The 25,982-nt window shown below is 42.1% G+C and overlaps 1 protein-coding gene across 29 annotated transcripts in view; it reads right to left on the bottom strand.

Moving 5' to 3' along the window:
* PTPRT (protein tyrosine phosphatase receptor type T) overlaps positions 1-25,982 on the bottom strand; it is a 572,020-nt gene that overhangs the window by 86,311 nt on the left and 459,727 nt on the right. For all 29 annotated transcript variants that reach the window (XM_083801726.1, XM_083801725.1, XM_083801723.1 and 26 more), the window contains 2 exons: positions 13,354-13,627; positions 4,630-4,666 (listed from right to left, as the gene is read on the bottom strand). In XM_083801726.1, coding sequence (XP_083657852.1) covers positions 4,630-4,666; positions 13,354-13,627 — 311 coding nt within the window. The remainder of the gene's footprint in view (positions 1-4,629; positions 4,667-13,353; positions 13,628-25,982) is intronic.

Below are 25,982 nucleotides of genomic sequence, written 5' to 3'. Positions count from 1 at the left end.
TTTGCAAGAACTCACAATTTTTAAAAAAAGCAGAAATAAATATCAAGAGATAAGGAACCATTAATGAGCCCTCTGCCTTGGTTTCAATTACACTGTGAAAGTAATTTAATGCACTTTAAGAATACAAGAGGTAATCGCTCTCTTTGGTAAGAGGTTGCAATTTTCTCTAATAAAGTGTCAATATAAATACGTTGTTTTAAAACAAAGAGAACAAGTAAGTTATTTCAGAAAGAATGGGACGTATTAAAACAAATGCCATCAAGGAAACCAAATGGCAAAATTAATAAACAAACAGGTTGAATGCAAATTGTATGGCAGAGAGCTAATAAATTGGAATTTAATTATAAGCTTATTTTTAAAGAGTGTTTTATGCTAATGATATGCATCCAAGTGACTAATGCTATGAAGGATGACATTGCACCAGTAATTTAAAAAGAGAAGTAGCCCGTCTGAGGAGAGATGTTTATGGCTGGAAGTGGCCAGAAATCTGAGACCAACGAAACTGAAATTAAACACATATGTAGACACAAAAGGTTAATGTTGCTTGTGGATTGAAAACTCACTGGCAAAACATGAAATGGCTACACAGACTGGGCAAACACAGGGAGCTTTCTGATGGACTGTCGAATGTCACCACAGCAAAGGCTGGTGACAAGTCTCTGCCACTGGCCCCTTTCACTGACATCAGCCACTCGTACCGAGATGCCCGACAGGAGGAAGCGAGCTCAATCCATGCACCTGCCTGCCTGGGTACCTGCCTGCCTGGGCACCCACCAGCTCTGCTCTGGAGGGTGCACTACCGGTGCCACGACCTCGTGCTCTGACATGCTGACACCCTCCCTGACGCTGAAGCCAACACACAAAGATATGAGAGCTTTCTTGGGACCACGAGGATCAAGTTCATCTAACAAGGAGCAGCACACAGGGAAAAACCTGCTGAAGAGGGCACCCCATGACAGATGAGAAGTAGCTCCTGTGTGGAGCTGAGCTGACCAGGGGTTGATGTGAGCAGTCTATGGTGAAAATGACATCTCAGCAACACAAAACAGGAGGAGGACAAAGTGGGAAAAATCCAAAAACTAATGGACTAGAACACTTTTTGAAAGAGTTGTCTAAATCCATTTTATTGGTCTTGAGGCAATGGGACATACACAGCAAATTGCCTCTCAGCCTGCTGAAGTAGCGACAACAGAACAGCCTCACGCACTTCTCGAGTAATTAAAGCTCCTCAGCTTCTGAGCAGGTGCCTTGCAGCAACACCCAAGAAGTGTTGCAATCCCCCAGTACCACACTGCCTAACACTTTTTATTGCTTAATTACTCCCACACTCATGTTTCCTGCCCTTGCTAATCCAGCACTTCAGGAGAATACTTGCCACGCTTAAACATGACTTGATTCTAATCTTCCTGTTACTGGTGTAAATCAGAACCCATTTCACTAACACTATTGGAGCTATTGCGGTGTCAAATATCTAGGAATGGAAAAAACTATGCCAATAGCCAGAAATGAACTTTTAGTCTGGCACCAGTAGTATGCGTCTATTTTCTTGTGTCAATTTGAGAAAACAAACAAACAAACAAACACAACCAAAAAAACCCCGAACTATTCATTTTCTTTTGTATGAAGTCCAAGTGGAGCTTTAGAGCTGTCAATGCTGAGATTAGCCTAGCTAATTTCAGCCTAACTCCAAAAAGTTTATTCTTCTTGCCTCTTACTGAAGACACCACAGTGGTATCTTTGCTAGCAGCTCTGATCATTTTGTCCAGGGGAGAACACAGGCTCGCTCATTCCATCCTCAGAGACAGCAATGCAAATGAAGGTAAATACAGGGCAATGCTATTAAAGATAATCAACCTAATGAGCAGACAGAAGACATCACAGACAGAGTAGGTCAGCTAGAACATCCCAGTCTTTGGTCACATCACAGTGTAATTATAGCTCTGTGAGTTCCTCTGTTTCTCCACCCCGTAGAGATGGGGCAGATACAAAACCCCTCTACAGGGGTTTGGATGCTGAGTGGCTGAGTCCCTCTGTTCATACAGAGTTGATATAAGGATGGAATACAGCCCCATGACATACAAAAATCTTAAATTATGGAAAATCTACAAACCACAAAACCATTGTTTAGCTACTGTTCAGCTGCCAGCAATGGACTGTTAATGGTCTGTTAAATTATTAAGGCTATAAATCTGCCTGTGGTGCTATGTTGCTTGTGTGCTGCAGCCAGCACTATATGTTTGGAAAGCCAAAACTGGTATAAAATTAGCCACAGCTACATTCCAGTGTCAGTTGTTAATGGTCAGACATTAGGAAATACAAAATTGCCACACTCAGAGCAAGGACAGGGAGCGTGGAGATTTCTACAGAATTTTCCACACTCCACATATAAAGAAACAAGACGTGCCTATAAATCAAAAGCCACATCCATCGAGACAGTAATCAACACTAGAGCTACCATAATTTTTTTTGTCCTTTCCCACTCATGTCAATCAAGAAAAATCCTAAAGAATAAGATCACCAAAAAGTTCTAAGCATCCTCAGGCTCTACCCATCTCTCTTATTTTTCTTATCAAATTAATATTAGTAATAGATCGTTTTTTAAAAGGAGCCATCCTTCAGAAACAATAGAATAAGGGTAGCTTGCTGACTCTTCTTCATGACCTAACAGGTTAATGAAAATTAAATCCATTAGCAGAAGTCAGTTCAGGGTCAAACACTTATGTGAGCCTTGTCTGAAGTACCCAAATCAGACAGTGCAAATCAAAAGATCACTTAAAAATTGAACTTTTCAAGCTATCAAGCTATGTAGCTGTTGGTTTTTTTTTTTTCATTTGAACAATAATCATAAAGCAAGTATCTTTTCTGTTAACGTGACAACATTCATCCACCAACTCCAAAAACAGCAACCACTAAGGTGGGAGAAGCTACAGGTTTCTAAAAATGAATTAATCCAGTTTCTGTGAGCTCACGAAGAGACCTTCAGGCATGCTCTGGGAAAACCCTGGGCAGGCTCTTTTCACCCAGACTTTACCCACTCCTGCTCTTTATCTTTCTACCACCAGAAAGCCAAAATAAGATGCCCCAAATGGTCACACCACTACCCATAGACCAGAAAAACCAAGGGGGAATGGACAGGAGACTGAGACACACAGAATGTCAGTAACCCAGAGAAATGAATTAAAGGAAGATTTTATGAGGAACTTCTAAAGAGGAAACAACAAGAGGATATAGGGACCACCAGAGCCATAAATGAAAGGGAGAGAGGGCAGAAATTGGCTTTCCTCCTTGGCTTTCAGTGGTGACACAACCGCTTACAGCCCCCCCAGGCTGCAGCACCAGGTCTCAGCACTGACTGCAGCTGCACAGGTGGGAACCCCACGCAGCGCCTGCACCCCGACGCACTGCCCTCAGGAGTGCACTGGGCAGTGGCTCCACATTAAGACAGAAAACGCCCTGCTGCTACCCAGCAGCTGTTAGCTGGGGCTCCTTTGATCCCTCCCAGCTCCTCAGTAAGTGCAGAAGTAGAAGTGAACGTGACAAATTAACTAGAATTGTCTCCTGTTATTGCAACAAGGCAGGAGTGAGAAGAATGAAGAGTGGAGGGTGAAACAGGGTGGTGCCTCTTAGGGAAAAGGGCCACGGGTTCCTGCCCATTTTTATTTTTTTTTTTTAAACTCTAGAAATACTCCCCAGGCAGTAATGGTTCTTCCACATTACAACAAAGAAGTGAGAACACAAGATACATTCCCCTGTTTGGGAAATGGAGAGCTCCCTCTAGCATGGCCCATGGTAATTATCCTATAATTTCCTTACAACTCATTTTGAGACTTGATATGTGTTGAGGAAGTCTTTTTACAGCTACTCTGTTTGTGTTACAAGTAAATTGCCTTACCGACACCTTTGCTGGCAAAGTGTTCCCTGGGGTGATTTTGAAGTCCTTAGAAGAGTTGTTAAAAGCATCTCTAACTCCAAGAAGTAACCCAGACATTGTCATCATTGGTCCCCCAAGAGCTACACCTTATGAAGCAGCCTGGGGATCAAAGCATTGCATCTTAACAACATTTTGCCAAATCATTTGTATCTGGTTTGCTCAGTGATAACGCTAGGTCTATTCTGAACGTAATGCAATGAAAATAAGAAATGTGCTCTATGAGTTTGCTGAATTATACCATGAAAATGGTGTGATATAAGAATTGTGCCCTGCTGTGTTCAAGGTCAGGATTTTCAAAACCTATTAAAAGTCAGGCTTACGTGAGATCCTCTTTTACTTATCTACTTTATGCAGTTACGGAGAGAACGAAATTAATCGGAAGCTTTTTCAGTCACATTCTGCCAATAGCAAGAATGGTCCTCAGGGCAGGAAAGCTGTCGATAGAACAAGGGAAAGGAGGAACCACAGAGAGAAATACCCTGTCTTCAAAAATAACAGGTTCTACACACATAGTGAAGTGGCTCTGAAAACATGTTCGGTCTTCAGTATCTTCCTTCAAAAATAAAATAATAATAATAATAATAAATAACAATAATAATAGGCTTCCTCCATGAATAGTAACCGTAATCAAGTTGTGTCACCACTGCAGCCTTTATATTACTGGCACTGTGCTTCACAGGAAGAAGAGACCCACATACCTTTCGTTGCCAGCCGGACACAGTTGATTTTTGTTTCCTGCAAATAAAAAAAAATAGAAAAAGGAAAACATCAAGGTGTGTAATTTGCCCATCTGCTACAAACATACATTCCTTATATAAAGGTACGAAAACAAATAAGCATTTTTATAATACTTCACCTCTGAAAATACCACCAACAGTTTGAGTTGCAGAAAATACTCCATCCTAACGGACTCACATGCAGCTGCTTCTCTAACTGTTGAGAAGTTAGAGTGACACATGTTTCCACACTCAGTGTGTGAGTGATGGGTCCTGCATAACTGCCTGATTAACTAATAGAATTTACCAGCTAAATGACCTGGTCTGTAATAGGCAGACAAGCTTTGGGTCAAAAGCACATGCATCTGTACATCTAATTTTCATGCACCATTACTGCAAATTGGGTATTTATTTAAACACATGGCAAACAGACACCTAAACAGTCATTTGAATATTTCAGCTCTCTGATATGTATGTGAAGCAAAACAGCATGCTGTATGGCTAGTTCTGCCAAATGAGCCATTCAAACACAACCCCAACCACTGCAGTTTTTCATTGCAGAGCTGGGATAAAACCCAACGCTTTTGTGCAATCCACCTCAGAGTCCGCAGATCTGTGTAAACAGGAGCTTGGATCTGAACAGCAACACTGTATTATTTGGCTTAACTAAAAGCTCAAATTCAGCAGCCTTCTCAGGCCATCTCCACTGAAAATAAATCCTTTCTGGTATCCCAAACTCCCCATCCTGCATCACTTACTGGCATGGATTGCTTCTGTCCAATGCACCACTGCCATCTTAGTGTGTTACCTTGGATAAAAACCTGACTTTGTCAGGCAGGAATCTGCTGCTGGGTTTTCTTAGCACTTTATGCCTTTACATGCTCCTGTACATGTCTCAGGTGTAATGAATACTGCATAAATTACCGTACGGAACAATACTACATTAATACGGATGCTGTCTGGGCCCTGGGAACAACATCCTAGCAAGCGCACTGCTGAGCACCTTGTTCCAGCCTCAAGCAGTAAGATGAAGACCGTGAAGTCTGAATTTGTTCTTACAGAGAGGGAAGCTGCTCCACCGGCAGCAGGCCCTCCTCAGCTCCAGCAGAAATGGGCAGTCCCAGCGTGCTGCTCCCCCCACACTTACATTGCATGCAGGATTGGGAAAAGTGCAGGACCCACACGCTGGGGAACAAAAGACCAATTTCCTCTGACCTCTTTTCATGCCCTCCTCACAAAAAGCAGCCTCACAACTGTTCTTTCCCAGCCACACAGCCCTCAGTGAGGCACTGAGTTATTGTTTGTCCCAGCAAACTGGAGGCATCTCTTTGGTGCGCTGACCTCTCTTCTCCCTCAAAAAAAGCTCCTCTACACAACCTGTACAGCTGTTGACACTGCAAAGTCAACACGACTGTACAACTTCGCTCCACGTTCATCTCTGCCTTGTGTATAACCAGCTCGAACCGCCAGCTATTCTGGAAATCAAAAATCTTTATTACTAGTGATGTTATATGAAGCAGGAAAAACACAGCTTTATTTTCAGAGCACAGTCTGAGCAAATAATGCTGGGAATCAGAAGACAGATCTGATGTACTTTGCAATCTGAGTAAAGATGACCTGGAAAATCAGTAATGAAAAATAAAATAAATATTATAAATACCAAGATAGCATTTTTTTGCAGTCTAAGAGTCAGTAGGCACTTGCACACATTGTGTTGCGGACAATTTTCTTGTGCATCTATTGAGTTCTGCTAGCTCCAAAGTGCAACGAAAAGCTGGAGAAACTTGTCAATGTTGAGAAAAGAAGAGGTGAGAAAACAAAAAATGAAATCTCGTCAATGATGCTGTAACTGATCTCATTTGAGCATGTGCATATTCCTGCACATTACCCTCCCACAGGGTAATTTGAGCAGACAGGATGCAGTGTGTTCTGTTTGCATTTACATCTACTAATTGCTGTATTTAGCACAGCTAATCGCAGTTATTAGAAGACAGTGATCTGGCACTGCCAAAAGCAAGAGTAATCAATCGCCAGAGGAACAAGACATCTGGACTTCAGAAATTTATTTCAAATTGTGTCTTCTGAGAAGGAAAACATAAAAGAAACCTGCACAGACACCAGGCATCCAGCTACCAGGGATGCCAAGTCTGAAGAACAGAGCTCAGCCCATATTCCTGATGAGGGCTGATTATTCCTCTGATTTCCATTGACCACCTCATTGATCAACCCACTGCTCATCTCTTTGGTGTCTCACAAAAAATGAGTTCTCTTTCCATTTACTGTATTTTTCTTTGATTGGTACTGGCAATTGTCTGTCTGAACTCTTTTGCCAATAAACAGAACACATTTTTATCTCAAAACAGTAAAAACCATTTTCCCATAATCACATCTGTTTTCTGAAAAACTCTTCTTGATTCAGACAAGGTGTTTACCTCCTCACAGTAAAGATGCTTCTGTTTAACCAATAGCAAAACAGGAATAAATAATCCATCCAGATGGCTTAAAGCCATTACGCGATAAATAATGATAAAGGGATAATAAAAAAAATTTCCCCGAATTTCAGTCTCCTGATTGTATCCGTATGTTCTTTCGAGCATTTGGATACGTAAGACCCATTTTATTATATCACAGAAGTTTTACAAGACCTTATGCCTAAAACAATCTCAATGATGACCCAAGATCCCATATATCTGGAATAAGACACCTGCTTTGTATTATGGGTTAAGTCACGGGAATAATGCAAATTAAGGTCCCAGTATCACCGCTGCTTTGACTCTATGGCACTGCCAGGTTATGGAATCTCAGACTTTTTATTTTCAAGCAGTAAGAGAACTATATAAGCATATTTTAACTGACATCCTGGAATTAGAAAACAATTTCATTTTCACCTGCATGGATACAACCTACATCTCTTGATTCGACCTTCATTTTTCCAACTTGCTTCACATCCAGAAAGCTGACTGTGCATTATAGCTATCTATATGTTTACTATAACATAGTTATAAGGGTTAGTTTTCTGGAACTTACTTTAATGCGAACAAGACATGATTGTAATGTGCCTGTACTCAAGGCTGAACCCTAAATTTTTGAGTGCATGTACCATGGACATACAGCACGTGAAGACCGTGTTTGGAAGCGCTGGTGGCCTGTTCCTGCAGGGCAGACCTGGACCTACTGTTAGGATGAGCTGGAGACTCTGAAGAGGATATAAATGGTGCTGAGAAGCCGGGTAAGCAGTCTTTGTCAACAGCTCACACAGACAGACTCGCATCTACATGCCACGAGCCTGCTTTAACATCACTCTGAATTTTCATTCCTTTAATGCAGTTTGTTTCTTTCCATTTCAAAGAAAGGGAGCTGATGCCATTTACTAATTACTTAGGTTCCTAAATGCACCTTTCACTGAAGTGCGCAGGATGATAATAAGACAAGTTCTGCCTCTGTCTCTTTAGTGTTTGGATGGGAACAATTTTCTGCAGACAAGGGCTAGGAGGGCAGCAGGACATATGTTTATGTGACAGCTGCATCTTCACAACCTAAAAGGCCAAATGACTTTTTTCTTTTCTTTTAAAATGACAGCTTGCTGTTTACAGCCTATGAACAATAAAAGAAGCAGAGCTTCTTCATCCATCTGTTTTCACAGCCACATTTTTTTTCCTCTCCTTTCCTATTATTATGACCCTGCATTAGTTAGGCAGTGCCTTCTTCGTCTGAGGGAGAACCTGCCGGCACCAGGGTGGAACCGGCTGTCCCCAGACGTCCCGCTCAGCGCTGCCCTGCCCCGGGCACTAGTTTCATCAGGCAGCTCACCCTGGAGACAGGTAACTTGAACTTCTGCTGGTGCACACACAGGTAATTACCGACCTCCCACTTGGCCTCAGCTTCAACACCCCGAGTCCCAGACCCCTACTGAGTGTGCTTGTGGGCTCCCCATGGGACAGGAACCACTCTTCTGGCCGCTGAACACCATCATCAGTTTTGGGGGTGTTGTTCTTAACAATTTTTTCCCAAGTTCAGGAGAGCTCTACATCACGCGTTTCTTTTTTTATTCCACTGAGGCCCACTGTTTGCTGTCTTTAAAATCAATCACGTGTACATATCTGTGCAGGGTCTACGCTCTCCCCTATAATTTCTACTGCCAACTCCAGGAAACTGCTAGCTCTCCGTGAGACTAAGCTAAGCCTAGCATTGCCTTTCCAATTACCAGCTATTTTTAGTCTGTGTTATTTGGAGAAGCGAGCTTTAACAAAATGGTTTGGACTTTTATTATTTACAACAGAAAGTTATTTCAAGCATATTTAGTTAATCATTGATTACCCGTGTCTCCCAAACTTGAGGCCGATTATAGGATTTTATTCGCAGAACTAATAGAACTACCAAGAAAAGTCTCAGGCCCACATCTTCTGGCCCAAGATGGCCAGCTGAATGTGGAAACAAGGGCTTAAAAAGAGTGATGTATATCCACAACTGCTTCATTTCTGCCCCAGGAGCCCCAACATGACAGTATGGAGCCGTAAACATCATTGGACAAAACTATACGCCTGAAATCCCACTGAACTCCGAGCTCCTCAGAGCCGTTCGACTGTTGGCAAAAGCAATGTAGGCAGCCTTGGTACCACACTGGTTTTCAGAATAGGGCTCGTGCTGAACTGAAGTATCTCACTGGCTTTTTGTGGGCCATCTCCACAGGGATCAATGTCACCTCCCTGCTGGCAGCTCTACCCATACCTCTAAAATCGTCCATACGAAGTATGCTGTATACTGTGAGCAGACCTGTCAGCATCCAGAAATCCAGCCTGAAGTCCCCTGGCAATAATGAACTGCCCGATTGTGCATGTAGTACAAGTCATTAGAGAGGAAAAAAATCAATGAGAAACTCTGTAGAGTCTATCATTCCTTCAAAAATAATATTCTCATTGATTCCTGTGGAGTTACTTTTCACAATTCTGGCCTGAAAACATCATTCACCTGTTGGACCACCAGGCTGCAGGAGCAGCTGGCATCATCCTCCACATCATCTCCAGCTGCGTTACAAAGGCTCCTGCTGCATCTCCCATTTCGAGGAAAAATGGCCAAAGGTTATTGATTGCAACTGTGCCATTACGGATTTCATTTTAACTCAATGAGGTAAAATGCAGCAACTATGGAAAGGATTTCTAGGAAGCTCCATTTTCTGAGCCACTCAAAAATTCAGGCAGGCTTCAGAGCAGCAAAAACTCCTCCCCACCTGAGTGTGTTCGCTGGATCACTAAGCAGAGACAGCCACCCACAACGGCTCAGATAAAAAACATGGGCAACATTTAGCTTTGATTATTAAGCCTGTATCTGGACAAAAGTAGATAAGGGGTGTCATGGTGTTGCCACCCAGGCCTCACCTTTCAAAGGTGAAACACTGCAAGGGCTGGTGCTTTAAAGGGGCTGAGCACGGGGAGGTTTTACAGGCACAGACAGCTTCACGCTCTGTCAGACAGCCATCTGTAGCAGGTGGCCCTCAGACAAACAGCAGACGTCCCCTAGCTACCTGGATGGTGGGGACGGTGTGTGTGCAGGTCCTGCCAGAGGACAGCAAGGCCAGTTGTCTCCTCCTTCTGTGTCCCTTTGTGTACTAACTGCTCCTAATAAATAACCAGGAACTAATCGTGCTTCTCACCCGCCCTGTTGCAAAGCCCGGAGCTTCTGTTTACTTTTTCTCTACCCCCCCCCTTAAACTCCGACATTTTTCAGTTCAGCATCTCGCTTTCAACAGCCCAGGAGGGAAATTCACAGACTTTGGAAGAGTTTTGTACAACAAAGCAGAAAACTACTTTGTTCCACACATGCTCTATTCAGACCCTTGTCTGGAAGCAACACCACGCCGACCACATTTCATGCAACTGTCCACAGAATTCAGCAAGTTACAGCTATCTTATTCAGGCTCTCAAAAAACGAGTACAACACCGCACAAGAGAAGGCAGGAAAGCTCGTGATCTGATTTTGCAGCAATTTGCTACACTTGTTTTGCATCCAGCTGTTAATTATGTTCCTTTCAATGTAACAATCATGGCTAATGGTTACAGAGCAGACAAGAACACCAAATGAGCACAACCCTCCACGTATGGAGGAGATGAAACAATGCAGAATTCCTGTAACACCACTACCTCCTCCTAATCAAGCTTTTTGACCAAACACAGAATGTTTCCTCAAATTAAGCTCCCCCTGGAGCCCTACATTTCCAAAGGAAGACGTTATGGTTCACTGCACGAAGACTTCTCATTGCAAGTTCCAGGTGGGGAAAGAAGTTTCTTCATTCCAGGACTGGCAGTGATTAATGAAACTATACAATGTCCTAATTAAAAAACGAGTGGCAATGTTCTATTAAGTTTTTCATGTGCAAGGGAACATAAGGCTGTATTTTAATTGTGCTAAATTGTCACTACCTCAGATATTTTGCAGATGTGCAAAAAAAAAAAAAAAAAAGCCTTATTGCAGCCACAGATTTTGGTAGGCTTTATGAAGACTACAGTCAAAATCGCTCAGGTTGTTGAGCTAAGTGAACACCCAGAACTCTTAAATACATAATATACTTGTAAACAGCTTTGGGAATGACAGGAAACTTATTATTTATGGCTGCAAAACACTATGCAAATCAGGCCCAAGTGTTTGAAATGTGGGCCTTAAGGATTCTGTCAGAAAAAAAGGAGGTTCCACAGCTACTCATCTGAAGACTCAGACTGCACTCTGGGACAATTCATCTCTATTTTTCCCAGTACCTCTGCACTTTGAGGATACATACCCATATACTGTACTAATATAAATTAGTAACACAAGAAGCAGTTGCTTGCTCAACCGTGGATGTGTTTGTCTGGCAGGATACTTCTTATACATACCCTCACAAGCTATGTATTGCTGCATATAGACTTAATTACTTAAGCCTAAAAGGTCCTTTACAGCCTTATGTTCCTATCTGAACAGCCCAAGCAAGCCACACTTTTCTGAGTCCTTATGACCTTGTATAAACAGAGTGTGGTGCAACCTGTCAGCTACAGAGCTCCAGAAAAAGCAGGAGCTGCACATTATTGCTGCCTTAATCTAGAATGCCAAGGGAAGCCTACATTTCCATTCATATTACCCAGTTATGGCATATTATATTGTACTTGAGCAAATAAAGGGTTTTTTTCCTTCCCTGGGGATCCATTCACTAGCAATTAACTATCACATAAGGGGGAACTAACTAGACACAGAGAGACATGTACATATATTTCACAATTTCCTTTATAAAGGCAAATCCAAAATTGAATTAATTGAGTAGTGCTGAATGGAAACTGTACCAACTAGAAGGGAAACCAAGGTGAAAAACAGCACAGTATTGAAGAGATTTGTGCTTGTCAGCCACACAGCAGAAACTCTGCAGGAGAATAGTGATAAATGGAGGCAGTAAAACAGCAAGATATGTTGTGAACACTCATTGGCATTGCTAGCCTGCTAAACAGTGCACAGTTCTCTGTGATGTGTGGCTGTCTCTTGGGTATAAAAGACACTATCCCAAGTTGAGATCAAAGCCTACACCTACACCATCCACCTTTGATTGACTTTTCTAATTTTGTTCTTTCAGAGGTGATGTCTTAGAGAATTTACCCATGTAAAAACTGGATTCATGAATGCACTGGCAAATGCACTAATGACACAGTCAGCAGCCCAACGTCCTGATGACAGGTTAATGCTGCCTCTTCAGGAGGCTGGAGTGTCAATTTGTAGCATGTATGTGATAAGAAAAAACGATTAGGGGAGTCAAAGGGGAGGAAGGAGAATGACTGGACTGGATCTGGCCTGTGCACCGTTAGCAGAGCAGACCTGCAGCAGGGGAGTTAAAAGAGAAGGTCACAAACTACTTTAGGCTGGAATAAAAGAATTTAAGTGGGAAAAGAGGCCTTCAGTTTTTCTGGAACTGTACCTGCTGGGCATGACATATGTGGCATTTGAGTCTGAGAACAGAGCAGACTGTTTCCAAGGCCAGGCTGGATGGGGCTAGGGGCAGCCTGGGCTGGTGGGTGGGGTCCTTGCCCATTACAGGGGGGCTGGAGCTGGGCGGACTTTAAGGTCCCTTCCAACCCATACCATTCTGTGATCCTATAAAGTCTCCATTTTAAACTTTGTATCACAGAATAAGTATATACAAAAATATAGTCCAGGATATCCCAAGGGACTAAGAAAGACATGCACATAATTCCCTCTGCATTATAACTTACATTTCGCTCAAGCTGAAAATCTCAACCATAACTGCAAAATTATAGTGCAACCAAAAGCAAGCTACAAGGTAATGCAACTTCATAGCTTTTGGGTAGTTCTCGTCTCATAATGTATCTTGAAAAATCACAAGCACAGTGAGTTGACGATTGCCAGGATGGAGCAGTTATGTTTTTTCATAACGACAATAGCCCCTACTCTAACATTAATGCAATTGCAAGGAAAAAAAATCTAAACAATTCACTTCATAAACCAGGTGCCCTTTTCATCAACTGACTCCCCTACAGGTTTCTCATTGCATCTAGGCATCAGAGAGAGGCTTGAATGAAGGGCAGGTAGTGGCACATTTAATTTTCATCAAACTTCTGCAAAAGGGTGGTAATGAGGATTTAAACTGGCATCTGATGGAGAGGGAAGGAGAAAGATGGGGAGGGTAGAGGTAGCCATTTGTACAGATCCAGCTTCATTTTTTTCTACACTTACTCCATTTGCCTTGCTTAGAGCCTGGAAGTATATGCTGTAGCTCTTCAGAGGAGAAAGCGGGGCATTCCAGTAGCCATTGTAGGTCTTGTTGTCGCCCACTGTGAACGGCTGTGTGACGGGCAGGTTGATGGGCTTCAGCTCGGCTGCAAAGTAGTGCGGGGAGTCCAGACTGGAAGCGTTCTTGTAGCTGACGGGGACAGAGAAGCATTCAATGATGTCCGCAGCTCTCCGGGCTTTCTGCAGCTTCTCCTCCTTGACAACAAGCTGGTAGACACTAAGAGAGCAGGGGGAGAGAGGAAGGTGAGATTAGAGCCCTGTGAGCCTTAGGTATCAAGAAGGTTTCCAACAACAAAAGCAAAAGGCAAAGCAACAAAAACACAGCTAGGGCATGACAGCAAACAGCACTTGGCACCCCGTAACAGGGGCAGCTGCCATTATGTGGGCAAGGCGCTGGTTCACTTGCTCTGTTGATTTAGTGGAAGTCAGAAAAGACTTCTATCATGTCACACTTTGGGAAAAGGAGTAACTACCCCAACATCCAGTCAACAGCAAATTTTTAATGTGCTGAATATTAGAAAGCAGATTATCTCCTTTCCAGCCACCAGGTTGAAACGTGAATTGTTGGCTTGGGCCAAATGGTGACTGCATTGGAGGTGGGCATCCACAAGTGGTAATGTCCACAGGTTGTCAGCTCCCTTTTGAAACAGTTTCAGGGTGCAAGAACTGTTTCAGATAGACAAAAAAGTGTCCCATAACTTCTAAGACCGTACCTATTTCTGGCTCTGCCTCATCTCTTTTTGAGATATATTCTGGAATAAGAAGTTCTCTAGCAGTAATTCCTGGTGTGCAAGTCTCCTCCTACCCTCCATCACTAAAAGGCTGGTTTATATAGCAGCTCATATGAGCAGGTGGCTTCATCTCTCTTCCAATTCACTTTTGTTTCAGGAAACAACAGCAGCTCTTGATACTCTTTCTAGCTCTATGAAATGTTAATACTTTTCGATTTCTGCTAAGCCTTTGGTCTGTATGATACGTAATAGCAATCTTGTCATTTCTACCTTACTCCTGCAGGCTCAAGGAGGTTGCATTCAAATGCACTCTGCTTTTTCCGCAGACAGTTAACAAAGCCCTTTAGTTCAGTGCTGCTACAGCTGAGGCAGGTTTACTGTCTGCTTAACACCTCTCAGCCCTTTGACAAAGAAAGATAGCGCCGCAGTCATTTTACTTTTTGTCAGGGTATTCACATACACAGCCCTCACCTGTCTGTGTCAGACTGGTCCTTTGTTTAGCTGGACAGGGGAGATCGATTAAAAGATTGGAAACAGCCAGCAGCGGATCACTGTCCCTGCTTTAACAGGCTCATTGTTGCGGGAAGATTGGTGTGAAAAATTCCGAGCATAGTAATGGCTCACCCGTGCTTCTGTGGGAAGCAAAGTTCTGGCACCTTCAGCAAGCAGGAGGGAAACAAAACCTTGTTCGTGGTTTCGAACCCACTATGATTTCAGGACTGCGGGTATCTGGCACGCTCACTGCTCACAATGAGGAGGTCAGCGAACCATTTGGCAAACTCGCAGCAAAGCAGGCTCCCACTGCTAGACACGAAAGCAAATAATCTTTACAAATACGACCAACTTATGAATTGCTTACAATTTAAACTGTCCTCGTGTAGGATGCTGTTAATGTTCGCTAATGGAGCAGGAGCACCCACCAGCCATACAGACTACACTCTTCACTGATGTCCTGTCAGTGCTTTGGAAGGCTTTCCTCAATCCTGCTGTTATTGGAAGTCTTAATAAAATATTTTAAACCTTCTCCGGTGTTTATTTGCTGATTTCTAAAACGATAACCAGGTTTCTCAGCAACACTTTATGTACCCTCATGGAGGACATAGTGGGAGCTGTAAGAAAAAGCCTGTTTAACTTAAACCTAAACCTTAGCAATAGAAACTTGTACTTTGCCATTTTGGACACCCTTTACTAAGAGGCGATCTGCAGATTCGTATTCTGACACTTCACTTTGGCAATAGTAATTTACATTGCTGCCAAACAAAAGGAAGTTTTTTTTTTCCTAATAAAAACATGCAAAATTGTGGCAGACCTTTCTATTGGCATTTGCCACATGCCTTCTTATCTAGGAAGCGGTTGTTTTCTGCTGTATACAATCATAAAAGTCTGTCTTTGCCAGTTATAGAAAAAGTTTTCTTTGTAATACACACGCGTATATAAATCATCATATAAACATAATAAAATCTCCTTTGAGCCTAGACATGGGCCAAGGGTTCCCTCTTCCTACCTCCCCATCCCTGCAGTGTCCAAAGGACAGCCTCCTTCTCTTTGTTACCCCCCCCTTGCACGTAGTGAGTCCACAAACCTTTCTCTTTTAGAAGGGGAAGCTCCCAGGGACATTAATGGCCAGACAAATGAACTCCTTCCATAATCAGAGAACTTCTTTATCTTTGAAGACGTTCTCGGTTTCACCCTTGACTGTTCCCATACCTACTCCATTATTATATGCAGTTTTTATCATGAGCAACAGCTTTGATGCACACCGAACCTAATAACAAATACTCTTTTGCCTCTATTCTTTCACGTTTTAGCTTTCCTACTTAGCCATTAATGCATATTTCTTCCTTTCATGAGGATAACTCACCCTTTTAATGACCTGAAATTTTACTTCTTATTTTTAATGTTTTTTTTTTTTTTTTTCTTTTGGAATCTTTTCAGATGTCTCTGGAAGCATAACGGCACGTTCATGAGCATTCAACTGAAATGTAATAGATATCCCATTTGTGTTCACGTTAAAACACCATTAATCTCCTACTCGAATACTGCCTTCTTTTCCTGTGAAACAAGTATTTGAGCCAGCATTGCTGTCATTATTCCCTCTGTCTAAAAAACTACTCTCTGGTGAAACTTAGAATGAGTTACTGATTGCATTACTTTGCATTTTTTCCTCTGTGCCGTCGCTCACACCACCTGATACAGCACTCGTACCTCTGTGTGCCCTACCTGCTTGACTCAGTGACCGTCATCCTTCAGCCTCACTCTTCTCAGGCTCTCCGTTATTTGTAGCTGTCAATCGGGCACTCCCAAAGGTCAAGTGGCCAAAAGAGAGGCCACTCTCAAAGATTACTCTGCACTGAAGATTATGACTCTGGGAAATTGTTTCTTTACCAAATGATTACTCTGCGTCTCATTTTTTGATCCAGATATTTTGATCCAGTCCCTCCACAACTGCAGGATTCACAATTCAACCCTAGCTAGTAAACAGACAAGCACAGTTTCTTTTTTTTTTTTTGTTTTGTTTCTCTTCTGCCATATTTTTGTTTTCCAGGTTATGTTTTTTTCCTCATGTTTTGTTTTTTTTACCTAGGAGCAGAATTTTCCTAAACTGCATTCAGGACGTTTCCAGATATCAGCTTCTCTGCATTAAACAGCGAGGTGCTGTAAGGCACATCGAGGGCTTCCGTGCCTGCTACCAGCAGCACTAAGGCTCCCTCCTATTTGCCTTTTCATGGGATCAAAAACCAACGATCCTACAACCAAACGACATTCCTGTGGGAATTCTGGGTAGCAAGCACGATGGCCAAACCATGTGCATTACCACAATAATTCTTAAAAGAGCAAAAGTAATTCAACTTTGCTCAGCAGATGATAACTTTCTGTGACAGATCGTGACCCCTAAGATTGCAGCCAAGCACTAACTCAAAATAAACTCCGTAAGCATGATCTGCCCTTTTGGTCTGCAAAAGCACTTCAGCTGCAGACCCATTTCTGTTTCGATGCCGAGCAGGGTCAACCATTTGCAGCTTGTTATGACCGACAATTTTGCAATACACAGCATTGTGATTACAAGCAAGAAAAGAGGAGTACTTTTCTGAGAAGAAGTGCTAGATGGAAGGCAAAAAGGGGGCAATGGAAATACTGCGGAGATATCCAAACTATTCTATTAGCTCTTATTCTGGCTACCAGGTAGGCAGTAACATAGATCTCCTGGGGCTCTCCTCCTCTCAAGCTTCAAAGCTACTGCTCCCAGCCAGAATCAGCTAACACTGCTTTCATAGCAGGAATCAATACATCAGTTGAAAACGCCCAGCTGGATAAAAGAAAGTTTCACTGTCATACATTGAAATCATATTAAAAGAGACAACAAAAGCAGAGCATTAAAACTAGCAATACAATATAACAACTTCAGTACCAATAAACTGGAAGCAGGCACCATTAAACTAACTATTTCATTTTAATTTTTAATATTCAGGCGCATTTGCAAACACTGCAATCAAAGGCACACATCTGCATGCTGCAGGGGAATAGAAGCAGGGGTCTTGCCTTCCTAGTGCTAAGCTACTCCAAGCCACCTCACTGCAAACAAGCAACACTGTTATCCTCATAAACAGCAAGAAAAGAATGGTTTCCACATATCCATAGCTTTGCTCGAAAGAAAACTCTCTAGGGATTCTCAAATCTGGGCTGCTAATCGAATGCCTGACTTCCTGAAAGGCTGGAGAGCTCACTGCCCTGTTGTGCAGCTGCACACACTTATTAGAAAAGGAGGCCAAAACTGACTTTCCTGATAAATCTCACAGGTTTTATATAGATAAAACCACATTACTTTAATAGAAGCTTTTTAAAGTTTTTGACAGCTCCATTCTAAATCACTGATAAAAGCACCAGCCATAATGGTCGCCACAGCACAAATGTTGTCTGCAGAGGAAGAAAATGTGCTCTTATCATCATCTACGAGGTAATCTCTTAAATTTTGAGTTCTCTATTCAGTGTAGAAGCACAAGTGTGGATAATCAACATTCCAAATCACAGCCCCGTCTCTGTGCTACTGAGAGATCTCTGAGCTCTGTTAGACTCCGCTTTCCCCTGCTCTTTTCTTTTTGTGCTGCTTGCAGCACAATTTGAGGATGGTCTGAGGAAGCAATTGTCTAGAAATCTACCCGTGGATTTAAACCAGACTCAAGTTTTGGATGTATGATGCACATGAATGCGGGAGGGAAAGCTGTGTCCGAGCTTTCCATAAAGTATTTGACATCTGGTCTGCGCTCTTCAGTATCCTAGCATGTTACTTCCCATCAAGGTGAAATCTTCACTGTACCCCTGACAACGATAGGGTATGATAATTAATACAATTTCTTCCTAATGCTACAGTGATCTCCTCACCTGACTTACGAACGCTTTTAAGAAACAATGCTTCAGCAGTTAAGCAATTCCTGCAGACCCATTTTTGTACTGAATTTTCTTAAATTTAAAAGATTTAATTTTTTTTCATTTAATTTTAATATTTAACACACAAATACATTATCAGCTGTATATTATTTCCAACAGTATTTTCTCTTGGGGAACAAAAACAAGTGGCAATTAGTACAGCCTGATTTTGCAATGCATTTTTTGCAGATTATTGTGAGCAAGTGTTGTAGTTCACCCCACAGAGAGCAGGAACTTCTCATTTTTAGTTCAAATGAATGCAGTATTTTCAGGATAACTGTCTCACAGGCTACAGGAAATAAGACAGCACCAAACGGTAGTGGTTTCCTTATTAATAGATATCTTAATTCAAAGATGAAAGACAAAAAGGGCAAATGAATGGGGCAAGTCTTTTTCGTCTTTTCCATCCTAATAGCTGTGCCAGCTCAGACTGAACGTATGCAGCAGCCCATGTGGAGCTATACATTGCATTTCCCTTGTGGCACCTCTTCTGTGGAGTTAGAACATGCAGCGCTTCTGAAAAGGCTACCCAAGCACATGAAAATCAACCCCAAATACTGTCTGACCAATCTGTGAGACATAACGCTGCACAGAGACAAGCAAAATGCATTGAGTACATATGAACAGGGTCAAAGGCACGATAATTAGAACGGCCAACAACCAATCCAGCTTCTTTCCTCCAATTCACAATGGATTGTTTTTTAAGATTCATACTCTTAAGACCATGGGAGTATTCTCAGCATACTGGTTCACACCCTCGGTACGCATCACACAGAAACCCCAGACACTGCGGGCTGATTTCCCGCTGTGGAGCACTCCCAACCCACAGGAGGCAGAGATATCGCCAGGCTGACCAGACACGAGGCCTCACTGGAAACACTCCCTGAAACCCACCCTTGGACCAACTTCCCTGCGTGCCATTTAAACATGGCAGTCCTGACCCCAAGCCAAACTTTCATTTTTAGATTGACAGTTATGGCAAAGCATCCACGCTACAGGTACTCACGCTAGCTTCTTTCCTTATCATTTAACTTAATGCTCTAGTAAATTTGGTTGAACAAATTTAAACATATCTGCAAGTATATTTATAATATAACCAGGAAGTTCAGTGCCTTTATTCTGTCAGCAAGGAGCCATCTCCCAGGATGATACTAGGATGAGAGGGTTGATGTGGTGCCTGATCCTCCATTTAGCACTTAGGTTAACTATTGCATGTGCATACGCTTACTTTATGGCCAAGTTGATTTCAGTGATGCAAACTGAGATAGAAAGGTAGCATCAATGTCTTTATTTTCTGTTTCTTAAAGGTATCTACTAAAAACCTGAATTCTGCCACACAGGCAGCAAGAAACAAGATTGCACCACCCACAAAAAGTAGAGCTCGTAGCAGTCGCAGACAGAAAACAGAGGTTCTGGGGAAACTGGGTGTTTCTGCGAGCCAGAAATACTTCAGTATCCAGGCATACGTTTTCTCTAATGGGAAATGTGATGAAATATAATACGGACAGAAGATAGAAACATCATATAAAAATCTATCCATTCTCCATAGAGCTCACTCTAAAAAAAAAAGTAAAATTAAATAGTAAATGAGACCCTTCTTAAAGTATGCCCCCAGCCTTCCCATGAACTTGCACAGAAGGGATTTTGTAATAAATTCAACCAAAAAACACCAACTCTAAAAAAGATTTATAGAACATAAGTGATTTTCTAATAAAATTTACAAGAACTGAGTGTGTAACAGTCATAAAGCCAGATGCTGAGTCTCGCTGGTCTGAACATACACTGCACCTACAGCTCCACATTACTTTGGGTATAAGGGTGAACATCTCCTCAGTAGCCTTCTCCCACAACCTTGTAATCAAATGCTCAGCAATTAGAATCGACTCTGCAGACAGTTTCTAGGTTCAAACAAGTGCCAGTATACTCCTGGGAATCGAGTTACCTGCTTCATACGTTCCAAAATTTCACCCTTAATATCTTCTGTGCACCTTTAATCAGAAGCTCTGAAACTAATCTACACAACATAATGAACTGGGTTTCACAGCCATCTCGGATGTACATACAGGGACCCAGTACACTGTTCTCCAATTTTCTCTCTATTTAGGGGCTGATTCTAACCCATTAAAATCAATTAAAGATTGCTACAATTTCCAAACGGCTTTGAAACAGCTCCACGCGGAACACAATATGCTGAAGTTAAGATTAGCTTTCAATAAACATTTTTATGCAAAAAAATATGAAATAAAGATTTCCTGCAATGTCATCTCCTGCAATATGCTTGGCTATTTCAGAGATTCAAAAACTAGTCCATTATGAATATTGGGCTGCACTGCCATCAATATAATCATTAAAAGAAATCAGCTTCTTGGCATCTGCAAGAAGGCATTCACAAAAATAAAGCTTATAATAGTGACGCTACTTGAGGAAATAGTCTCTCATATTGCAGTTATTACACGAGATCCTTCATTTTGAAGTTATTTTTGCATGCTCTTTTAACACTCATTTAAATTAAACAACTCTTCTACTATATTCGCTGAAGTTGAAGAACACCAGGAAAATATCAGAATTTAGCCACATTAAAAAAAAAAAAAAAGATGGTAATTACTGACATTGCTATGGAAAAAAAAAAAGCTGAGATAGAGCCAGTAGTAATGCAATCCATTTAATCAAGAAGTCTGATAAGAGTCTCCTATTCACTCTCATATTCAGCTCAGCACTCTAGATTTACTAGCCTACCAAGGCATGTTTTACCCTGAAACTCATGAAACAAAGGGTGGTAATTTCACACTTGGCTAACGCTATGGGCATTCTTCTATCACTAGAACTCCAAGCTTTGGTAAATTTCTATGGTGACTGAAATGGATACTAGAAAAAAGGTAAGAAAGTTTAAAGTCTGAGCCTCTCTCTGCATGCTCTATGTAAAGAGAAGAGCCATGGTCCCATATTGTCCCCAGCCAGAATATGTGACAGCTACCTGTGGGAGTAAGTGCACCGAGCGTCCTGCCCAGTGTCACACAGCATCGGCTGCACGTAAACAAATCCCCATACTCCTGTCCCATCTTCCACCTACCAGACAGTACGTCCTTTCTTATACAGTTTGGAGTTTCCAGCCTGAACACACACTAATCCTAAACAGTCTTCTAAAGAAAGACAAAATCAAAGACATGCTACTTCTGTGCATCCCTGGAGATGCGACATGCAGAGATGGAGCAGCAGCAGACAGCAGTGCTGGGGAAGAGAGGTGACCTGGAGACAGCCTCTCTCTTAAAACTGTACCCCACAAAGGTACAATGCCTCAATCTTCCAAAACCACCAGTAACAATGTTGTGTCACTAAGCACATACAATGATGCTTTAAATAAACAGTTATGTTGTGTGTCTGTATATATCTACATATATATATATATGTATACATACATATACATATATATGTATACACACATTAAAATTAGTGATTTCAACCTCATAATGTTCCACTCACCGTTACTTCTAACGGTGACTAAAATCCTTTCGAGGAAGGACAAATATCTAATGAAATCTAAAACCATAAATATTTCCCTACAGTTGTGAGCAAGTTTAATCATCGCAGCAGTACCTGTGCACGGCAAACAAATGTGGTAGCACGCACAAAACGTAAACGGTTGTCAAGAAGACAACTGTATTGAGAGTCAGTATTTACTGACCAAAAGAAGGATTTGCATGCTTAAAAGCTCATTTTTTCCAGCTATAACATTTGGTCTCATAAAGATGCTATCCATACTCACAATATTGCCTTCCTTCCATCCCCAGACCACCGGAACGCTGCAGCTGCATCTATTTACCTGAATTATATATGCATCACTCTTTTAAATGCCTTAAATTCTCTCAGTTTAACCTTCCTGGAAATCATAATAATAAAAAAGTAAAAAAGAATAAAGAACCAGAGGGCATTTCAAAGCTCTGTGTTCCATTATCTCAACCATCTCCATAAGCCTGACCTGGCTTGCAACACAGATTAGACATAATAGCTGCTGTTCCCCCGTGGAACAGGCCCAGTCCCTATCTCTCCAGTTCAATGTTATTTTGTGCTGGCAGATTAAAGATAATGAGTGCAGACAGATATGGCTTTCGCTGCAACAGGAGCTAATGTGAGTGGCTTTGGAGGTGTTTTTTCCCTCCTGAACCACCTGCCATCTGTTTGATCTGGAGAAAAAAAACATACACAACCCTTTTGTGTTAACGTCGCTTAGCATTAAAGAGGCATCGCTGACTGAGGTCTTACCATCCTCAGCAATCACTGGTCTGTTCTGAGACCAGAAGATAGCTGCAAGGACAAGAAGAGCCAAAGCAGTTCTTTAGCAGCCTGTAGGATAAGGATAGGAGGTGGCAATCCCTTCCTGGGACTACCCAGCGCGTTCTGCCATGTCCTTCATAAAGGCGGTGGCTTGGACAAGGGATGGGTGATATTTGCACATGTTCTCAGTTGGAATGAGACTAGGCCATTTCCAATAGCTTCCATGAAATTAGGCCAATTTCCATACAGAAACAATCTAGTGTGCGTTTTGAAGTTTTTTCTCCATTTTACAGAGCCACGGCTACTAGACTACATAGGGAAAACCCATACATAAGAATCCAAAATATATATATTTTTAAAACAGAACAATAGCATTTACTTATTTATTTATTGGCCTAAAAGGCTTAGAAAAACACAAACAAGGAGAACTCTCTCTGCTTCTAACCTCAGGAGAAGCTTCATTACTAGGTAAGGCCAACATGGTCAGCTAACAGCCTACTCGCAGTCATATCATCAACATACAACAGAAAAGATGAGCTCCCCTGGGAAGCAATAATACACATTTCCAGCATCTGAAAGCTGCAGGAATACCAGCCAGATTCTTTCTGCCTATTCTGGACACTTCGTACTTTTTGGAAAGTGCAAAATGATTGTGCTTCTGCCACTTGGGGAGGTCGTAAGTGGCACCTTCACTACATCTTCCCTGATCACAAGTAAATTGAGAATGGAAAAAGGGGAAAATGGAAGTCCCGAGGGCAAGGGCTTCTCTCCAGCACCTCGCAGCTGGCCTGTCGTCATTTGTAAACACCTTTGTGAATTCCCACCAGAGTGGGAACGAGGCAAATTTAAACAACAGGAGTTTGTATCTGATAAAGACATGTTTCACCAACTCCCTTCAAAGCTAAGCATATTTTTTATGCAACAGAAAACATGAAATACAGGGTGCACCCTTTGGGAGGAAAAAAAATACACTTAACTGGCATCAACATCAGCTCCTGCAATTACTTTGGAATCTGCCAAGGTGGGTACCGAGGGAAGTCAGCATTGCTTCCTTGTCTGTTTTGCTGCTTGACCTTTCCAGCAGAAATACTGCTCTCCTCCTCTCTCTTCACCTTCCTCGTCTGCGCCGTGACTACTTTTAATTAAACCAGTCCTATTTCCCCTTTCTTCTGCACAGTAAGCAAATCTCGCACCATCTCCTAGCTCTGCCTTTTGCTTTGGAAAAGCGCTGTGCAAGGGGAACTGAAATTACAGAGAGGCAGAACAGCATCATGGCTGCAGAGGTTTGCTCTTCTGAATTGTCTGGCTGCATTTATGATAATCCCTTCATTCCATCTGCAGCCCACGCACTGGTGCAGCAGCCCCCTTTTCTAGTTCCAAGAAATTATGCATTCATTATGTAGGAAATTAACACCTCAAAGCAAACTATAATTAGGAATTCTTCAATTCGGTTTATGCTTTTTCAATTAGGCCCTCTATAATTTTAATCACGGGAGCATTAACATGTTTCCGGAATTTATATACCTGTAGTATAATTAAATCCTGAAACGCCTTAGTCTGCACCAGCAAAGCAGAGCTTACTCATCTTCCCTTTTATTGCATTTTTGTGGTATTATAGACACATTGAGGGGCACCTGCTAGTGCAAACACTGCTTGCCACATGCAACAGAAAGGAGGACGCTTGCCCTCTGAACTCCTTGTCCCTGCTCCTGGTGGAGGGACTGGCTGGGTAAAGCTTGTGCTCTGCTTCCAAGGGGTGCACGCTTGCCAGGGACTAGAGCCCAGACTCACCCCATTTAATTTTAAGTACCTAAAGGAGCCGCTTCAGTTAGATGAATCTTCCTCGATGGTCCGTGAAGAGAAGCACCCTTCTTCCTGTGGGCAGCTCCCACGCTGGGTAGCTGTGGTCAGGCTCAGCTCACCCCATCTAAGGGTCTGACCCAAGGGCTGTCGTAGGCAAAAGGAGGCCTGTCGGCGTCTCAAGAAATTCAGATTACAATTTTTAAAATATTTAATGCAGTTTGCTATTGTTATTGTATTCTGGGATAACACGGGAGGGGCTTTGGGAGCTGTGAAACACACAGAGAAATGTCTTGGAAAAAGAAACCCTCAAACTGGCAACTGTGGGTATTTTCTCCTGTTCCCTCCTTGTCTCACTGGTTGACAGCTTGATGTGAGAAAATGGCCATCAATTTGTGATTCTCATCTTAAAGTTCAGACTTCATTAACCTTTTGATTGCTGGAATTTAATCTGACAGTTTACGTGGACAGCATAGAAGATTTATGCAAAAACACTCACTCCCCCACTCTCAATATCCTCAGGCCTTCATAAAACACTGAAAAATGTTAGCAAAAGCTTCACCGTGCAGCTAATAAAACGCTGCTTGACACACAAAAAAATTGTCTCTATGTGTAATTTGATTGTTAAAATATTATAATTAAAATATATGTAAATTTTATGTCTTTCCTCTCCCATTTCCAGCTACTGCCAAACTCTCAGTGGAATGGTTTAGACAGACACAGCAGGTCACCCAGGCTCAGAGAACAGGCATGTTCCTAGGGCTGATAATGGGCAAAGGCAGTTTTATGACATTTAAGGGACAGTACACTCAGACGTTGCAGCAAGAAAATGCATTTTTTGTACCAGATGAGACAATTGACCAAAACGCCACTTCACTTTTTAGGGCCAACACCTGACTCTTCAGGGGAACTAAAAACCCTTGGAATATCAATTCAACTAGTTACGCCATGCTATACAAAAAAAAAAAAAAAAAATCCTTCCTGATACTGAGAATTGTCACCCTGTTTCCTGATATATCCCTACATTTCCATCGCTCTTCCCTCCTGATACAGTAGGCAAAGCACTTTTAAGATCCAGACTAACTCCAAGTATCACTGAAGTCATCCTGTAAGATCTAAACCCACCATGCAACAACTCCAGCTGAAATGGAAGCGTATGCTCAGTCCTGCTGTGCTCTGGTCAGCTCACCAGGGTTAGGACACACTGATGAGGTCAAGCCTGAAAACGCTCGCTGCAACTCTTCTCTGTTCCTTTTGGGGGTGATAATCACACCCATCTATGCAGCTGCCATTATTCCTAACCTTTCCTGTAAATTCTCCTTTTTTTTTTTTTCTCACAATCAC

The sequence above is a fragment of the Anser anser genome (assembly GCF_964211835.1).
Source record: "Anser anser genome assembly, chromosome: 16".
NCBI lineage: Eukaryota > Metazoa > Chordata > Aves > Anseriformes > Anatidae > Anser > Anser anser.
Note: the sequence above shows the minus strand (reverse complement) of the source record. Positions and strands in the feature narration are given on the sequence as shown.